We start from the raw sequence: 20,124 nt of genomic DNA, 5'->3' as shown, positions 1-20,124 counted from the left end.
ACTCAAAATAAAAGGCTGGAGAAAAATAATCCAAGCAAACAACACCCATAAAAAAGCTGGAGTGGCCATACTAATATCAGATAATGCAAACTTTATACTCAGGAAGGTTGTAAGGGACAAAGATGGACATTTTATATTAATCAAGGGGTATGTAGAGCAGGAAGAATTCACTCTCCTAAACATATATGCACCGAATGAGGGACCAGAAAAAATTTAATACAACTGTTGACAAATCTGAAAAATAATATCAATAACAACACAATAATTGTGGGGGACCTTAACACGGCTTTGTCAACACTGGATAGGTCAACCAGACTGAAACCCAACAAGAATATACGAGACCTGAGGAGAGAAATGGAAGAAAGAGGCCTAGTGGATATATATACGACACTCCACCCCCAGAAACCTGGATACACATTCTTCTCCAATGTACATGGGACATTCTCCAGGAATAGACTACATGCTGGCACATAAAACATACCTCCATAATATCAAGAGGATAGAAATTTTGCAGACTACCGTCGCTGACCACAAGGCTCTGAAATTATTTGTGAATTCCAAAGGGACTCAGAAGAAAAACATTAACACCTGGAAGTTAAACAGCCTCATACTCAATAACCAGTGGGTCTGAGATGAAATCAAGGAGGAAATCAAAAGGTTCCTGGAAACAAATGACTATAAAGACACAAACTATCAGAACTTATGGGACACAGCAAAAGAAGTACTAAGAGGAAAATTTATAGCTTTGCAAGCACACATCAGGAAGGAAGAAGGAGCTTACCTGAGTAGCTTAATGACACAGCTAATAGAACTAGAAAGTGCTCAACAAAAGGACCCAAAAATAGGAAGACAGAAGGAAATAACAAAGCTGAGAGCAGAAATCAATGAAGTGGAAACCCAAAAAACAATCCGAAAGATCAACGAAAGCAGAAGTTGGTTCTTTGAAAAAATAAACAAGATTGATAGACCACTGGCAAACCTAACAAAGAAAGAGAGAGAAACTTGATAACTCATATTAGGAATGAAAAAGGAGAGATCACTACTGATATGACAGAGATTCAAAGGGTAATCAGAAACTACTTTGAGAAACTCTACGCCACTAAAAATGAGAACCTGGAAGAAATGGATAAATTCTTGGACTCTTATAATCTTCCACGGTTGAAGGAAGAGGATGTAGCATATCTAAACACCCCCATCACCATTGATGAAATCAAAACGGTAATCAAAGGTCTGCCGAAAAACAAAAGCCCAGGCCCAGATGGATTCACTAATGAATTCTTTCAAACTTTCCAAGAGGAACTACTACCAATCCTGACAAGACTCTTTCATGAAATTGAACAAACGGAAACACTTCCAAATAGCTTTTATGAAGCCAACATCACCTTGATACCTAAACCAGACAGAGATGCTACAAAAAAAGAAAATTACAGATCAATATCGCTGATGAATGCCGATGCAAAGATCTTCAATAAACTCCTGGCAAATAGGATTCAATGCCTCATTAAGAAGATCATCCACTACAATCAAGTAGGTTTCATCCCAGGAATGCAAGGATAGTTTAACATCTATAAATCCATCAACATCATACACAACATCAATAACAAGAAAAATAAAAACCACATGATCATATCAATAGATGCAGAGAAAGCATTTGATAAGGTCCAACACCCATTCTTGATCAAAACTCTCAGCAATATGGGAATGGAAGGAACCTTTCTCAATCTAGTTGAAGCCATCTACCACAAGCCAATGGCAAATATTATCCTCAACGGAGAAAAACTAAAAGCCTTCCCTCTAAATTCTGGTACAAGACAAGGCTGTCCTCTCTCACCACTCCTATTCAACATAGCACTGGAAGTACTTGCTATAGCGATTAGGCAAGAAAAAGATATCAAGGGAATTCAGATAGGAAAGGAAGAAGTCAAGCTCTCACTGTTTGCAGATGACATGATACTCTACTTAGAAAACCCTAAAGACTCTACCAAAAAGCTTCTAGAAACAATAGACTCATATAGCAAGGTGGCAGGCTACAAAATTAACACACAAAAATCAATGGCCTTTCTATACACCAATAGTAATAAGGATGAAATGGACATTAAGAAAACAATCCCATTCACAACAGTGCCACACAAACTCAAATATCTCGGAATCAACTTGACTAAAAATGTGAAGGACCTATACAAAGAAAACTATAAAACTCTGCTCCAAGAAATAAGAGAGGATACGCGGAAATGGAAACGCATACCCTGCTCGTGGATTGGCAGGATTAACATCATCAAAATGGCAATACTCCCCAAGGTATTATACAGATTTAATGCTATCCCTCTAAAGATACCCATGACATTCTTCAAAGAAGTGGATCAGGCACTTTTGAAATTCATTTGGAACAATAAACACCCTCGAATAGCTAAAGCAATCATTGGGAAAAAGAATATGGGAGGAATTACTTTCCCCAACTTTAAACTGTACCACAAAGCAATAGTTATCAAAACAACATGGTATTGGAATAAGGACAGGCCCTCAGATCAGTGGAATAGACTTGAATACTCAGAAAATGTTCCCCAGACATACAATCAACTAATTTTTGATAAAGGAGCAGGAAACCCTAAATGGAGCAAAGAACGCCTCTTCAACAAGTGGTGTTGGCACAATTGGATAGCCGCTTGCAAAAAATTGAATGTAGACCCCCAGCTATCATCATGCACGAAGGTAAAATCCAAATGAATTAAAGACCTCGATATCAGCCCCAAAACCATAAGATATATAGAACAGCACATAGGCAAGTCACTCCAGGACATTACAGGCATCTTCAAGGAGGAAACTGCACTCTCCAAGCAAGTGAAAGCAGAGATTAACAGATGGGAATATATTAAGCTGAGAAGCTTCTGCACCTCAAAGGAAATAGTGCCCAGGATACAAGAGCCACCCACTGAATGGGAGAAACTATTCACCCAATACCCATCAGATAAGGTGCTAATCTCCAAAATATACAAGACACTGACAGAACTTTACAAGAAAAAAACATCTAATCCCATCAAAAAATGGGGAGAAGAAATGAACAGACACTTTGACAAAGAAGAAATACAAATGGCCAAAAGACACATGAAAAAGTGCTCCACATCACTAATCATCAGGGAGATGCAAATCAAAACAACGATGAGATACCACCTCACACCACAGAGAATGGCACACATCACAAAGAATGAGAATAAACAGTGTTGGCGGGGATGTGGAGAGAAAGGAACTCTTATCCACTGCTGGTGGGAATGCCATCTAGTTCAACCTTTATGGAAAGCAATATGGAGATTCCTCCAAAAACTTGAAATCGAGCTCCCATATGATCCAGCTATACCACTCCTAGGAATATACCCTAGGAACACAAAAATACAGTACAAAAACCCCTTCCTTACACCTATATTCATTGCAGCACTATTTACCATAGCAAGACTCTGGAAACAACCAAGATGCCCTTCAACAGATGAATGGCTAAAGAAACTGTGGTACATATACACAATGGAATATTATGCAGCTGTCAGGAGAGATGAAGTCATGAAATTTTCCTATACATGGATGTATACGGAATCTATTATGCTGAGTGAAATAATTCAGAGAGAGAGAGAAAAACGCAGAATGGTCTCACTCATCTATGGGTTTTAAGAAAAATGAAAGACATTCTTGCAATAATAATTTCCAGACACAAAAGTGAAAAGAGCTGGATGTTCCAGCTCACCATAGGAAGCTCACCACAAAGAGTGATGAGTTTAGAGAAATAACTACATTTTGAACTTTCCTTATAATGAGATAGTATGAGGGAAATGGAGAGCCTGTTTAGAGTACAGGCGGGGGTCGGGTGGGTAGGAGGGAGACTTGGACATTGGTGATGGGAATGTTGCACTGGTGATGGGTGGTGTTCTTTACATGACTGAAACCCAAAAACAATCATGTATGTAATCAAGGTGTTTAAATAAAAAAAATGTTTATAAAAAAAAAAGAAAAAGAAAAATGTACACCTGGGCCCACAGAGATAACACAGCAGTGTTTGCCTTGCAAGCAGCTGATTCAGGACCAAAGGTGGTTGGTTCAAATCCCGGTGTCCCATATGGTCCTCCGTGTCTGTCAAGAGCTATTTCTGAGCAGACAGCCAGGAGTAACCCCTGAGCAACGCCAGGTGTGGCCAATAAACCAAAAATAAAAATGTACGCCTGCCCAGTAGTTCCCAACTGTGAGAAACCGTGAGTGTTGCCTGTGCGTGTTTTTCTACTGTCCTATCTCCTATGTCCTGAATCTCTTGGGAGTGGGCCTAAAAGGGCCCAGAAAAATCGATCTCCCAGAGGCTCCACGAGAGTACAGCCACTCTGCTTCTCTTCACGGCCATGTGCTCTTTCTAATGAAAGAACGCCACTGCAACAAGAAGGAAAAATCACACAAGGAACTGTGCTGGATCTCTGAAGCCCAGCATTTCTCTCTAGACCGTCTTTTCTGCTGCATGCTTAGGCTTAAGATTTGATCCTGTGTGAGGCTTCAACCACAGAGGTATTCCCTTCCTTGGAGGTGAGTCAACCCACCCAGAAAGGATGAAGCCAGAGGAGCGTGGCCACGCACATCATTTAGCCAATGAATACCACCACAACACGTAGAATAACCCACAATACAAGTGTGACAATGGGGAAACACGTAGGCTAGCATCAGATATAGAAAATGAAGATGGCAACTGTGATGACCAGAAAATGGCCAACCAACTAGTCAGTATCAGATAAAGAGTTTAGAGAAGAAATATGGAAGAAGCTCACAGAACTCAAAGAAATCATGGATCGAGTTGAACAGAACACTAATAAGAACCAAGAACATATGAAGACAGAAATCAGAAAACTCCAAACTGAAATAACAGGTCAAAAACAGGTCTGCAAAACTCAGTAAATGAATTGAATGACAAAATGGATAAGCTCTCCAAAAGGGTAACAGAAGCTGAGGATAGAATTAGTGCTCTGGAAGACGAGATACAAAACAACTCCATATAGCGGGAAAGATTGGAAAAAAAAAACTTAAAGCAAATGAACAGACAATGGAAAAATTAGTCAAAGAATGTGAACAGATGAAAATACAAGTCTTTGATAAGCTCAACAGAAACAACTTAAGAATCATTGGAGTCCCAGAGACCCAGGAAGAAAATCTCCAGGAAGAATCAACGGTCAAGAACATCATTAAAGAGAAACTTCCAGAGCTAAAGAATACATTCGATCAAATCCTGCATGCCCGAAGAGTACCAGCTAAAAGAGACTTCAGAAAAAACACCCCAAGACACATCCTAGTCACAATGACAAATCCCACAGATAGAGATATAATTCTGAAAACATCAAGACCAAAAAGAGAAATTACATTCAAGGGAACATCCTTGAGGTTTACAGCAGATTTGTCACCAGAAACACTCAAGGCCAGAAAGCAGTGGTGGGACATAGTGACAAAACTATGAAATAAGTGCTTTGCCTAGAATACTGCACCCAGCAAAACTCACTTTCAGGTTTGAAGGAAGAATACATGGTTTCACAGACAAACAACAGCTCAGAAACTTTATGGACTCAACACCAGTCTTAAGAGAAAAACTGAGGGGCCGGGCAGTGGCGCTCGAGGTAAGGTGCCTGCCTTACCTGCGCTAGCCTAGGAGACGGACCGCGGTTCGATCCCCCAGCGTACCATATGGTCCCCCAAGCCAGGAGCGACTTCTGAGCGCATAGCCAGGAGTAACCCCTGAGCGTCACCGGGTGTGGCCCAAAAAACCAAAAAAAAAAAAAAAAAAAAAGAGAAAAATTGAAAGACCTACTTTAAGATAAGACTGACCAAAAGACACACCAAACTTCGATATAAAGATGACACTAACTCCCAGGACAATTCTTTCTCTCAATGTCAATGGACTAAATACACCAGTTAAGAGACACAGAGTGGCCAAATGGATCAAAAAACTCAATCCAACCTTCTGCTGCCTACAAGAAACGCACCTGAATAGTCAGAACAAATATAGACTCAAAATAAAAGGCTGGAGAAAAATTATCCAAGCAAACAACACTCAGAAAAAAGCTGGAGTGGCCGTACTAATATCAAATGATGCAAACTTTATACTTAGGAAAGTTGTGGAGGACAAGAATGGACATTTTGTATTGATCAAGGGATATGTGCAGCAGGAAGAAATCACTCTCCTAAACATATATGCACCGAATAAGGGGCAGGAAAAATATTTAATACAATTGTTGACAAATCTGAAAAATAATATCAATAACAACACAATAATTGTGGGAGACCTCAACACGGCATTGCCAACACTTGACAGGTCAACCAGACTGAAACCCAACAAGAATATACTAGATCTGAGGAGAGAAATGGAAGAAAGAGGCCTAGTGGATATATATAAGACAGTCCATCCCCAGAAACCTGGATACACATTCTTCTCCAATGTACATGGGACATTCTCCAGGATAGACTACATGCTGGCACATAAAACATACCTCCATAATATCAAGGGGATAGAAATTTTGCAGGCTACCTTCGCTGACCACAAGGCCCTGAAATTATATGTGAATTCCAAAGGGAAACAGAAAACCTTTAACACCTGGAAGTTAAACAGCCTCATACTGAATAACCAGTGGATCCTTGATAAAATCAAAGAGGAAATCAAAACTTTCCTAGAAACAAATGACAATAAAGACACAAACTATCAGAACTTATGGGACACAGCAAAAGCAGTACTGAAAGGAAAATTTATAGCTTTGCAAGCACACATCAGGAAGGAAGAAGGAGCTTACCTGAGTAGCTTAATGACACAGCTAATAGAACTAGAAAGTGCTCAACAAAAGAACCCAAAAATAGGGAGACAGAAGGAAATAACAAAGTTGAGAGCTGAAATCAACAAAGTGGAAACCCAAAAAACAATCCAAAAGATCAATGAAAGCAAAATTTGGTCTTCGAAAAAAATAAACAAGATTGATAGACCATTAGCAAAACTAACAAAGAAAAAGAGAGAAAAACTTGATAACTCGTATTAGAAATGAAAAAGGGGGGCCCGGAGAGATAGCACAGTGGCGTTTGCCTTGCAAGCAGCTGATCCAGGACCAAAGGTGGTTGGTTCGAATCCCGGTGTTTCATATGGTACCCCGTGTCTGCCAGGAGCTATTTCTGAGCAGATAGCCAGGAGTAACCCCTGAGCACTGCCAGGTGTGACCCAAAAACCAAAAAAAAAAAATGAAAAAGGGGAGATCACTACCAATATTGCAGAGATTCAAAGGGTAACCAGAAACTACTTTGAGAAACTCTATGCCACTAAAAATGAGAACCTGGAAGAAATGGATAAATTCTTGGGCTCTTATAACCTCCCATGGTTGAATAAAGAGGATATAGCATATCTAAAAAACTCCATCACTATTGAGGAAATTAAAACGGTTATCAAATGTCTGCCCAAAAACAAAAGCCCAGGCCCAGATGGAATCACTAATGAATTCTTTCAAACCTTCCAAGAGGAAGTTCCAAGAGGAACTATTACCAATCCTGGCAAGACTCTTTCATGAAATTGAAAAAACGGGAACACTTCCAAATAGCTTTTATGAGTCCACCATCACCTTGATACCTAAACCAGACAGAGATGCTACTAAAAAAGAAAATTACAGAACAATATTCCTGATGAATGCAGATGCAAAGATCCTCAACAAAATCCTGGCAAATAGGATTCAATGCCTCATCAAGAAGATCATTCATTGTGATCAAGTAGGTTTCATCCCAGGAATGCAAGGATGGTTTAACATCTGTAAATCTATCAACATAATACACAATATCAACAACTAGAAAAATAAAAACCACATGATCATATCAATAGATGCAGAGAAAGCTTTTGATAAGGTCCAAAACCCATTCTTGATTAAAAAAACTCTCGGCAAAATAGGAATGACAGGAACCTTTCTCAATATAGTTAAGTCCATCTACCATAAGCCAGTGGCAAATATCCTCAATGGAGAAAAACTAAAAGCCTTCCCTCTTAATTGTGACACAAGGCAAGGCTGTCCTCTCTCACCATTCCTATTCAACATAGCACTGGAAGTCCTTGCTATAGCAATCAAGCAAGAAAAAGATATCAAGAAAATCCAGATAGGAAAGGAAAAAGAGAAATTCTCACTGTTTGCAGATGACATGATACTCTATTTAGAAAACCTTAAAAACTCTACCAAAAAGCTTCTAGAAACAATAGACTCATGTAGCAAGGTGGCAAGCTACAAAATTAACACACAAAAATCAATGGCCTTTCTATAGACCAATAATAATAGGGAAGAAATGACATTAAGAAAACAACCCCCTTCACATTAGTGTCACACACACTCAAATATCTTAGTCAACTTGACTAACGATATGAAGGAACTATACAAAGAAAACTATAAAACTCTGCTCCAAGAAATAAGAAAGGAAACACGGAAATGGAAACATATACCCTGCTCATGGAGTGGCTGGATTAACATCATTAAAATGGCAGTACTCCCCAAAGCATTGTACAGATTTAATACAATCCCTCTAAAGCAGGGATCTCAAACTCAATTTACCTGGGGGCCGCAGGAGGCAAAGTCGGGGTGATCCTTGAGTGCAAAGTCACTAGTAAGCCTTGAACATTGGGGGTGTGACCCTAACAACTAAAACAAAACAAAACAAAAAAAGATTCCTCTAGGGCAGGGTCACAAAATGTTGTATGGAGAATCGGATACCTCCCGCAGGCCGCGAGTTTAAGACCCCTGCTCTAAAGATACCCATGACATTTTTTCAAAGAAGTGGATCAGGCACCATTGAAATTCATTTAGAACAATAAACACACTCGAATAGCCAAAGCAATTATTGTGAAAAAGAATATGGGAGGCATCACTTTCCCCAACTTTAAACTGTATTACAAAGCAATAGTTATCAAAACAGCATGGTATTGGAATAAAGACAGGACCTCAGATCAGTGGAATAGGCTTGAGTACTCAGAGAATGTTCCCCAGACATACAATCATCTAATCTTTGATAAAGGAGCAAGAAGTCCTAAATGAAGCAAAGAAAGCCTGTTCATCAAGTGGTGTTGGCACAACTGGCTAGCCACTTGCAAAAAAATTGAACTTAGACCCCCAGCTAACATCATGTACAAAGGTAATATCCAAATGGATTAAAGACCTCGATATCAGACCTGAAACCATAAGGTATATAGAACAACACGTAAGTAAAACATTCCATGACATTAAGACTAAAGGCATCTTCAAGGAAGAAACTGCACTCTCCAAGCAAGTGAAAGCAGAGATTAACAGATGAGAATATATTAAGCTAAGAAGGTTCTGCACCTCAAACGAAATAGTGCCCAGAACAAAAGAGCCACCCACTAATGGGAGAAACTATTCACCCAATACCCATCAGATAAGGAGCTAATATCCAAAATATACAGGGCACTGACAGAACTCTACAAGAAAAAACATCTAATCTCATCAAAAAATGGGGAGAAGAAATGGACAGACACTTTGATAAAGAACAAATACAAATAGCCAAAAGGCACATGAAAACATGCTCCACATAACTAATCATCAGGGAGATGAAAATTAAAACAACTATGAGGTACCACCTCACACCACAGAGATTGGCATACATCACAAAGTATGAGAACAAGCAGTGTTGGCGGGGATGCGGTGAGAAAGGAATTCTTTTTTTATTTTTAATTATGAGAACAAGGGTGCAAAGAAAGAGGACAAGGTAAAGTTACAGTGGAAGGACAATCACCCATAACATAATTCTCAGAAGTTCCCTTGCTGATATCTGAACTTTGAAATTTCAGCCAAAGAACATTAAGATAAATAAGACAGAATCCATGTGCAATTATTTTGTCCCTCAAGTCCACAGATTGTAACATATTATAATATTTCTTAACAGTACACAAGGCAATCTAAAGCCATAAAACTTACATAACTCCTTAAACATTACAGGCATAGTATTTTCTTAATTTCCATATACATGCATATTAGCTTAAGTTAACCTCAAATTTTAAGTGAGTTCTTTTTAAGGATTAGAGTCAAAAGAGCACAGTAAAAATGGTGTTAGAGTGGCAATTGTTGTTTTCATAGGCCCACCAAAATATGAGGGACATGGAAAGAAATAACCTTGGCCTAAGTACAAAGAGACCAGACTCCTGAAGTTTCCTGGCACAAGACCAAGTCTAGCTCCAGGCAAGCTAGATCGTCCAATCCAATACATTGTCTGTAGTGCCAACACACTTTTATTTTTCACACAGTCTCTGTTGTTGGTATCATGTTTCTGTATTAAAGATCCTGTAATCTGCATATCTTACATTGAAGTCAGGATGTGAAGCATCCTCTCCTTTCACCTCACAATCAAAGGGCAATGCAGGGAGCCCTGTCCTGTAAGCAGGTCGTCGTTGTTGTTAAGTCTTCTCAGTGTTAAGGGAAGGAATTGTTATCCACTGCTGCTGGGAATGCTGACTAGTTCGACCTTTTTGAAGAGTGATATGGAGATTCCTCCAAAAACTGGAAATTGAGCTCTCATATGATCAGCTATACAACTCCTAGGAATATACCCTAGGAACACAAAAATACAATACAAAAACCTCTTCCTTACACCTATATTTATTGCAGCACCGTCTGTGGGACCCAGAATGATAACAGAGCATTAGGGCATTTTTATTGCATGTGGCCAATCTGGGAAGGACCTGAGTTTTATCCCCAGCATCTCCTATGGTCCCCTGAGTCTGCCAGGAGCCATTTATGAGTGCAGAGCCAGGTGTAACCCAGGAGCAGTTCTACTGTAGTCCAAAAATTAAAAAGAAAGTCTTACTGGTTACTGGGCTCTAAGGGCAGGAGGGGAAAACTTGGGTATGGAGATAAGGATAAGTGGAGGCTAGAGCTGACTCAACTCCAACAGCAGATTGTCTCATTTCCTACACACTCTGGGCTCACATGTGGGAAAACTGAATCTCTCCAGCAGTGTCTGCTTTTATGAGGCACCATCCCACATCTGTAGTTCTGTCCAGAGTAAGGACAGGAGAGCTGATGTTCATAGGCAGACACCCCAGGGTGTGGGAAGGACAGGCCTGGACTCTAGTGGCAGGGATGTCTCAATAATACAGATTCTTAGTGCTCCCCTGAAACTGAGCCTGTTACTGAGGAGAGTAGTCCACATTCCTAAGGCCTCTGATATGACACTCTTGACCCAAGGGACAAAGCAGAGCTGTCTCCACCTTTGGACAAGCCTGTGCTCTCTGCAGCATTTTCCTCTCTCTTTCCCATTCTCTCCCTCCTCTTTCTCAGCACCTCAGAATGAAACCTAGTTTTCCTTCATTGCTCATCTTTTCCTGAAATACTTTTCTGTGAGGAAAGGCAACAGACATGGAATCTTGGGTCTGGTGTAATTTTGCTTTGTTTGCTTGTTTGTTTTTTCTTGGGCCACACCTGGCAACACGCATGGGCTCCTCCTGGCTCAACACTCAGAAATAACACCTGGCAGGTTTGGGGGTCCATATGGGATGTCAAGGATTGAAGGATTGTAGTCAGGTCTGTCCCAGGTCAACAGCATACAAGACATTTGCCCTACCACTCAAGCCCCTGATTTTGCTTCTGGATTTGAAGATGAGAACAAATTCTGCCTCCCTCAGTCCCTTGCAGGTCTGGTTCCCAGGTTGGTTCTTTATCTCTGGGACCAGGCCAGGTGTGCTGGACCAGGAAGTCTCAGTTATCCCTGGCAAAGTGAGCTTAGGTTCTCAGGATGGGATCTTGCCTGGGCTTGATTTAGGCCATACTCTCCTCAGAATCTTTTGCTTGCGTGTCCCCTCAATAGTGGGTCTTATCACTGAGGTTTTCCCTCCACAGTGCTTGATGACACCAGACAACAAATGAGGCTGCCTCCTGTGGGGGATCATGTGTGGCTGGTGGCTGATGGAGTTGTGGTGGCTCAGTTCTGTGACTGAGCATCTAAGTTGACAGCACCACAGAACATATGTCCTGCCATGCATCGAGGAACAGCTCACACTATTTCTGTGACCTTGGGGGACTTTGTGAGTGCCCAGTCATGGGAAGACGCACTGGCACTCCTGCATTTGAAAGAGGCTGTTATGTTTCCCCTCAGCCCTTTAACCACAGAGCATGATGACCTCTTGGACTTCTCGCCATTTTCTCCTTCCTCTTGAGAATTTTCACTGCAGGTCCCTGTAGTCTCCAGTCAATGATGCCAGAGAGGGTCTCCAGGAGCCGTTTGTGAAGTGGGAAATGCCTCGAGAGAGAAAAATGATGCTTTCTCTGTCTCCACCTGAGCCCCTGGGAAGTGATTATGGAGATCGAGGACTGTGAACTTTGATGTGGCTTGAATGGAAAGACCATCCTAGACCCACTCAGGCCTTTGGAATGTTTTTGTTTTGTTTGTTTGATTGATTGTTTTTATTTTGGAGCCACACCCAGCCTTACTCAGAGGATACTCCTGACTCTTCCTAGCAGGCTTGGGGGACCATATGGGATGCCAGGAATAGAACCTGGGTTTATGCCGGGTGGGCCACATTGCAAGGCAAATGTCCTACCACTGTGCTATCTCTACAGCCCCCGACCCAGGCCTTTTGAGTCTTCAACCTTCAGCACAGATAAGAATTTCAGGGGAGACGAGCAGAGAAGGAAATAGAGGTTTTATTCTGAGCATGAGGAAGAGACAGAGGGCCATGCTCCAGGCTTGCTCAATGGCGGAGAGAGCCCCAGTAAACATCCAGAGTAAAGCAGGGAAATTCTATTCCAGAAGGGGCATGTGGCAGAACATGTGTACAAACACATATGTGCTGGACTGGAATACATGTGTGCCACCTCTTTGTTCCAAGTTGACTTTACAGGGTTGCTCCCTCCCCTGCCTAACATGGCACTTCTACCAAGTAAAATCCTGCGATAAGGGTTCCTAATTGCAGAGATGATGCTCTTCTCTGGGACTTTTTTCTGGACTTTGTTCCTGGAGCATCTCCCATGGGAGTTCATGTGAGCCTCATCAGTGACAAAGTCATGCTTCATATCTAGTCTCTGTGCTATGCTAGAACAGTTCGAGCTCAAGAACTTCCATGGAGCACTGCCTTACCCATGCTCAGAAATTTGGAGGCTGGGGGAGGGCAAAGTCAGTTCTAAACAGGCTGCCGGGGTGGGAAATGGGGGTTAAGTGGGATCCAGAGCAAAAAGATACTGACCAGAGGATAACATTTTAGGGGGCTCTCACCATTCATTCAGGAGACCCAGGTTCAATCCCAGCATGACATCGGGAACCCAAGCCTGCAGGAGTGATCACACAGCCAGAATTCAGCCCTGCCCTCTAAAATGTTAGAAATAAAAACACACAGACACACATGCGTGAGTGAAAACACACACACAACCCACAGTTTCTGCTTAATTCAACTATGTTCTGTCTCTAGCCCCCAATGCTTCATTGATTCCAAACTTCAATGCCCTCACTCTCCTGCTAAATCGCTACCTGAAAATGAGGGAAAGAGTCAGGACTTGGGGGACCTGTGTCAGGATCGGATCCTACCTTGGAACTGTCCTACTAGAAGCCTTTGCTGTCACACAGGCTCTGTGAAGGGACCATGGTCTAGGCCACTAGGGGGCTCTGAACCCCAGTACCCAAAATCCTTATCAGTGTCTCACGGAACAGGGTCCCACCTGTGTGAGGGACTGAGGGAGACCCTAGGGCTTGTGAGCCTGGAAGAATCAGGGACAAACTCAGGACGTGTTATTGGTGCCCTCTAGACGTGTCCCCATGGGGTAGCCTCTCCTGGAGGGCTGGGTGTGGGTGCCAAAGTGCCACCCTGAGCCAGGTTCTGTGTCCCACCTGAGCCCCTGTTAGGGAGTCTGAGTTTCTGGTCTTGCATTTTAGGGGAACGCGACCTTCCGATTGGTCTCACAGTAAGTGATGTTGGTCAATATCCTGAGATGGTCACCCCAGGTGAGTCAAATCCTATTTTCTTCCTGTCCCCCACTGGCTACTACTCCTGATCAAGAGCCACTAACTTCTGCTCGGCCACACCACAGTCAGGACAGATGCCAGGACACCAGGACACTCGGGGGAAACTGAGACTCAGAAAGGGTCACAGCTGCTCATCCATGTGGTGGCAAAACAGGAACTTGCCAGTCACTGTCCTTGCCTTCTTGAGGTCCTCCCATGGAGCAGGACCCATGACAAGAATGGGGACTCAGTACTGCCCTACAGGTGGGGATGCAGAGGAGTATTGGGGGATGATAAAGGAAGTGGGGGTAAAGGAGGTTCGCCTGGATTTCTGCCCAACACAGAGGCTCACATAGGGTTTGTCATGATTCTCAACAGCACATGCTGCTCTCGGAGAGTCTTTCCAGGGTGAGGACCCAGAAAAGCTAGTGTTGAGGAGGGGGATACTCTGGGTGAGGGGAAGAAAAGGTCCATACAGAGCCCTGGAAGCAGCGATTTAGGGAGGTCGCATCTCAGCCTCTCCCCTCAAACAAAGTCAGGTTCCGGGGAAGCAGTTCCCCTTTCTAAGGCTCTGATGTGACACCCTGTGATCAACAGAACCAGCCCACTGACACACCCCATGTCTGTCCTGTGGCCACCGAGTCCCTCCAGCGCATGGACAGGACAGAAGGAGATGCCATGACCTCCCTCTTGGCCCTGTTCTGTCTGGGTAAGCTTCAGAGGAAACTGGACTCGGGGTCCCTGGGAGGAGGCTCCCTCAGGACTCAGGACAGTGTCATATGGTCTCTCCCTCCAGGGTTGAGTGTGAGCACCAGAATACTAGTGAAGGCAGGTGAGTATGACCCCTGTCTGAGGACCCCAGGACAGAGACCATAGTTGATACAGGGAACAGCATTTTGGGTGTGTGGGTGGGAGATGTGGGGGTCCTGGCATAAAAGCCAAGATTGGGGCATGTCTGTGACCAACTTCTGCTTTCTTTCAGGGACCATCCCCAGACCCACCCTCTGGGCTGAGCCAGGTTCTGTGGTTCTCAGGGGTAACCCGGTGACCCTTTGGTGTCAGGCGAACTCAGGCGCCCAGAGGTTCCATCTGGTTAAAACAGGAATCTCACCATCCTGGGAGACTCGGTTATCACTGGAACCTGGGAACAAGACCAAGTTCTCTGTCCCCTTTGTGACAGGAGCATATGCAGGGACTTACAAATGTTACTATCTCAGCCCCGTCGGCTGGTCAGAGTACAGTGACCCCCTGGAGCTGGTGGTCACAGGTAAGACTCACTGGGACCGGGTGCTGCCCTCACCTGGCAACAGAGGGAGAGATTTACCCTCAAGGTGTGAGTGACCCTGAAACCCCTTTCCCCTCCTAGGCCTCCACAACAAACCATCCCTCTCAGCCTTTCCGAGCCCTGTTGTGGCCTCAGGGGAGACCGTGACCCTTCAGTGTGATTCATGGCTGGGATTTGACACATTCGTCCTGACTCAGGAGGGAGACTCTGAAAGCCCCTGGAAACTTGGCTCACAACACCTTTCCAGTGGGCAACGCAAGGCCCTGTTCCGTGTTGGCCCCGGGTTCCCCCACCACAGGTGGTCCATTCGGTGTTATGGCCTTTTCTCAAACACATCCCAGCAGTGGTCTCACCCCAGTGACAAGCTGCAGCTCTTGGTCTCAGGTGAGGCTCATCCTCATTTGTCCAGGTTTTCAGCTCTATCAGATTCTTGGGCTCTGTGCTCAGAGGGAAGCCCTATGTGAGCAGGTTGGGTGAGGAAGCATGGGGGTCGGGAGCACAGACACAGAGGCTTGGGGGACAGAGATTCCAAGACAGAACGGAGAGTGGAGGCACATCCCTGCTGTTCCTTATCCCTGCAGGCACTTCCAGAAGACCCTACCTGCTGAGCCCACAGAGCCCAGTTGTGACCCCAGGACAGACCCTGACCCTGCAGTGTCACTCTAAGGATGTGTATGACACCTTTGCTCTGTACAAGGAGAAGAGCCAGAACATCCACCAGCACCCGGGCCACCATCCCCAGGCTGGACTCTCTCAGGCCAACTTCACCCTGGGCCCTGTGAGCGCCTCCCATGGGGGCCGGTATCACTGCTTTGGGAGACACAATTTCACATCCCTATGGTCGGAGTCCAGTGATCCCATAGACATCTTGGTAGCAGGTAAGGGTCATGACTCTATAGGAATCCCAACTCTGGTCAGGCCCTATTAGGGGTGATGGTAGGATGAGGCTCTTGGGACCCTTGTAGGAAGGGATGAAAGTCCAGAGTGAGGGGCCTAGAGAGAGGCCCTGGAACTCCAGTCTGACCTGGGATCCCTCACCCCTTCCTCTCCTAGAACAGCTCCATGACATTCCAACCCTCTCAGTGGAGCCAGGCCCTTCTGTGTCCCCAGGAGACAATGTAATGCTGCTGTGTCAGTCCAGAGGCTGGAGGGACACTTTCCTGCTGGCCAAGGAGGGGACAGTCGACCTCCCACTGTGCATCAAAGTGGATAAGGCAGAGGCAATAACACAGGCCCAGTTCTCCTTCCACCCAGTGACCTCAGCTCACAATGGCACCTACAGATGCTACAGCTCCAACAGCAAAAGCCCCTACAGGCTGTCACACCCCAGTGTCCCCCTGTATATCTGGGTGTCAGGTGAGACCCTACTCTGTTCCTTCCTCATGGTCAGCACAAGGGCATATCCCCTGAGGCTCTGGTGGGATGGAGGAGGGGGCTAGAATGGTCAGTGGGGATTTCCTTTCAGATTTTGTCACCCCTGCCACACTCAGCATGCTTCAAAGTGCCAGGTGGGATGTTACAGGAGAGGAGATGAGCGGTCTTGAGCTCAGGACACCCCTCTCTCATTTTCTTCTAGGAACTGCTGGGGATAGCAGGACAATCTCCACGGCTGATGTGGGTGAGTGTCTGGGGCAGCATCCAGGGAAAAGTTAAAATTGTGGACTAGGGAGGTGCTGAGCAGGGAGACAGAAGAATAAGGGGAGTGACAGTGAGGTGCTAAGCCCAGCGACTTGCAAGAAAATGAGGACAGGACAGGCACTCTGCAGATTTCTTTGTGGTTTGCCAGGGACCCAGGGGCATAGGACTGCAGTCACCCTGCTTCTGAAGCCAGGGCCCTTGTGACAAGCTAAACCCTTTGTCCTTCACTCTGAGGTGAAGACACTCTGGGCCCAGGTGTCTCGAATCCCCTGTGAGAGAAGAGTTTGCAGATGGCCTGACCCTGGGACAATTCTTCTGCCCCTTGACCTTAGCCCATGGTGGCAACTACAATCGCTACAACTCCAAAAGCAACAGCCCTTACCAGCTGTCACCACCCAGTGCTCACCTGCAGCCCCAAATGTCAGGTTGTACCTGCCACTGTCCCCTCTGGCATGGTCACCTTAGTCAGTGTCTGTGTGTTCAGGACAGTAATAGGAGAGTTATGGGGGATCAAGAGAAAAGTCTGGGATGTGAGAAGAGGAAATGCTAGAACCATCTATGACTGACCCATCCCTCAGACTGTCTGACCTGGTGTGTGGAAAACTGACTTCATCTGTGTTAACTTTCAATAATGTGGGAAATCTAGGACTACCCAGAAACTCAAGCTCTATGAAAGAAACTTAGAGGAGGTGAGGATTCGAGGGCATCATGGAGCTCCCGTGTTCTCTGAGCCATGGACAGTGTATGAGGCTCAGGAACGGCTGAATCCTGATCTCTAGATAAGGGTCTGGAATCACTGAACACAGGCACAGCTGTTATTGCCTCAAGCATAAAATGGGGTACAACATTAGTCTTGCATGCAGCTGAGCTCAGTTCTATCCCCAACAAATCATAAGCTTCCCACACCCAGTGGGATTCCTGAGTGCAGAGCCAGGAGTGAGCCCCTGAGCATTGCCAGGTCTGACCCAAAACCTACAAAAATTGGGCATAAATACAATGTCTGCTTGACTGAGTGGCTTGAGAGGACCTGAACTCAAGATGGTATGAAGCCTGGAAATGTGGGAAAATCTAACCCAGAAATCTCATCCTTCATGTCCTTGGCATCTTCTCAGTATCTCCCACACCAGGACCTTCTGCAGAGTGAAGGTCCCTGTTGTGTGTACAGAAGCTTGACTGAAACCATGTACCCATGGACCAAGACAAAGGGTAGAAAGGTGGGGCCTAAGGCACTTTGGGTTTCACAGAGTGAGATGATTGCTGGGATCAGGCATGATGACTGGTGAGAAGAGAATGGGCAGTGGCGAGGACTGTCAGTTCTATTCCTAACACCACATATGTGTGGGAATGACCCAAGCAGAACCAGAGGAAGCCCTAAGAAAACCAAGTGTGGCCCCAACCCCAAAGTTCAATTCCTTTCTTTGGGGAAGATTAGAAAAAAAAAAAAAAAAGAATTACTTCTGTCAGGGAAGGATACAAAGTCCACCCTATTTCTGGACCATAATTTACATTTGAATTGGACCCTAACTACACCCCACCCGTGAATCCAGATTTCATCACCCTATCCCTGACTTTCTAAAATAATAGGAGGTTCCATCTACTGATTATTGTCATTAGAGAACAGACAGTACAGAAATGCTCTCCGTTTTATCTCTCTTCTATTTCTCTCTCCCTCTTTGCTTTTAGTCCATCTATTCTCTCTCTTTACCTCTTTCTGTCCTTTTTTAGTCTGGCACAACTGACTGTGCACAGGGTCTACTCCTGGTAGTACTTGGGGGACCATATGTGGTGCTGAGAATTGAATCCAGGCCACCTACATGTAAGCCCAGCACCCTCCACTGTAAGCGAGATGTTCCCTGATGGGGCAAAGCAGAGGAGAGAGCACTGGAAAACTCGGTCATCCTGACCCTATCATCTCTTGGTCCTCCTGTCACAGCCTCCCGAGACTACACCGCGGGGAATCTTATCAGGTTGGGCATGGCTGGCTTCATCCTGCTGGTCCTCGGGATTCTGCTATTGGAAGCTTGGCACAGTCACAGGAGATGCTGAGACATACCAGTGCAGGTGTACAGGGGACAGTGCTCTGTGAAAAAAATGTTTAAGAATTTTCAAACTAAGTGTGTCTTCAGAAAGGCTCTAATGTTTATGTTCAGAGAAGTCTATTAAAAATGTTATGTATAAGATATAAAAAGATGTGGAAAAACCTGATTGTTTTGAGAATGATATGTACAATTTAAAATGTGATGCTATTACAGCCAACTTTTACTGTGCCTATACAAAAAAACAACCACTTTCATAAATTCTAATCTGGGGTTTTCACCTCTTGCAGAGAGAACATGGCTATGTACCACTCTGAATTTATGGAACAACAAAGGGGTAGTTGCTAGATTATACTCAGTTTTACCCAAAACAGAGATAATCTCTGATTTCTTTGTATCTGTTGGTTTACATCTTGGTTTCACCCAAAATAAAGATTGTCTTATATGGAAACTGAGCAGGATAGCCTGAGCTATCTGCCCTGACTCTATCCTTACTCATCCACCTGGGGTGGTCTTTGGACTCAATATAAACAATAATTCTGGCAGGCAACTGGCTCTCCATATGAGGTAAATGATTGCCAGGCTTTACCTCAGACTGGTTTGGGTTATTTCATGCTCATCCCTGTTTCAGACTCCTTCACGTATGTTTTGACATACATCACATGGGGTGATTTACAGAGGAGGACACTCTGGAGTAAAGGGAAGGACAGGTCCATGTCTCCCCTAAAAGGGGCTACTCGGGGAGGATATTCAGAGCTGTTCCCCTAAAGCATAGCCTGTTTCCAGTAAGGCAGTTCCCCTTCTGGGGCCCTGACATTCTATGACAAAAAGGACTAGCCCTCAGGAACACACCACATGTCAGTCCTGTGGACACCAAGTCCCTCTAGGATATAGCTGGTACAGGAGGAGAAGCCATGGCCCTCTTCATGGATCTGCTCTAACTGAGAGAGTTTCAGAGGGAATTCATGATTCAGGGGCCCATGGGAGGAGGATCCCTCTGGACTCAGAATCTCACAGGGTCTCTCTGACCAGGGCTCAGTGTGGGCGCTGTGACTATTGTGCATGCAGGTCAGTTGTGAACCCAGGTTCCAAGGCCCCTAGGAGACAGCCCACAGTTAAAAAAGGAACAACAGTTTTGGTGTGCTGGTGTGAACATGGGGGTCCTGGCCAGAGAGAGGGCACCTGGGAATGTCTGAGACAGTC

General features: G+C 44.6%; 2 protein-coding genes across 2 annotated transcripts in view; one reads left to right on the top strand and one right to left on the bottom strand.

The window, feature by feature from the left end:
* The window catches only part of LOC126028689 (40S ribosomal protein S9-like), a 33,417-nt gene extending 20,377 nt beyond the window's left edge, over nucleotides 1-13,040 (bottom strand). Inside the window, 1 exon segment of the mRNA XM_049787623.1 lies at nucleotides 12,905-13,040. Coding sequence (XP_049643580.1) covers nucleotides 12,905-13,040 — 136 coding nt within the window.
* Nucleotides 13,041-14,637: 1,597 nt separating this feature from the next.
* Nucleotides 14,638-18,931, top strand: LOC126028687 (leukocyte immunoglobulin-like receptor subfamily A member 6). Its single transcript, XM_049787622.1, has 7 exons — nucleotides 14,638-14,671; nucleotides 14,759-14,794; nucleotides 14,945-15,229; nucleotides 15,329-15,631; nucleotides 15,829-16,125; nucleotides 16,301-16,603; nucleotides 18,819-18,931. Exons 1-7 carry the CDS (start codon nucleotides 14,641-14,643, stop codon nucleotides 18,929-18,931), a joined length of 1,368 nt encoding a protein of 455 aa, XP_049643579.1. The 5' UTR covers nucleotides 14,638-14,640.
* The last annotated feature ends 1,193 nt before the right edge of the window (nucleotides 18,932-20,124 follow it).

This window comes from Suncus etruscus, chromosome 14 (genome assembly GCF_024139225.1).
Source record: "Suncus etruscus isolate mSunEtr1 chromosome 14, mSunEtr1.pri.cur, whole genome shotgun sequence".
Classification (NCBI taxonomy): Eukaryota; Metazoa; Chordata; class Mammalia; order Eulipotyphla; family Soricidae; genus Suncus; species Suncus etruscus.
This window is presented reverse-complemented; position numbering and strand designations above follow the sequence as displayed.

Excerpts from the sequence above, each read along its gene's own strand:
- LOC126028687 (XM_049787622.1), top strand. The coding sequence starts at position 14,641 with ATGACCTCCCTCTTGGCCCTGTTCTGTCTGG. Across the intron at positions 14,672-14,758 it reads CTTGGCCCTGTTCTGTCTGG|GGTTGAGTGTGAGCACCAGA; the intron begins GTAAGCTTCAGA and ends CTCTCCCTCCAG. Across the intron at positions 15,632-15,828 it reads GCTGCAGCTCTTGGTCTCAG|GCACTTCCAGAAGACCCTAC; the intron begins GTGAGGCTCATC and ends TTATCCCTGCAG.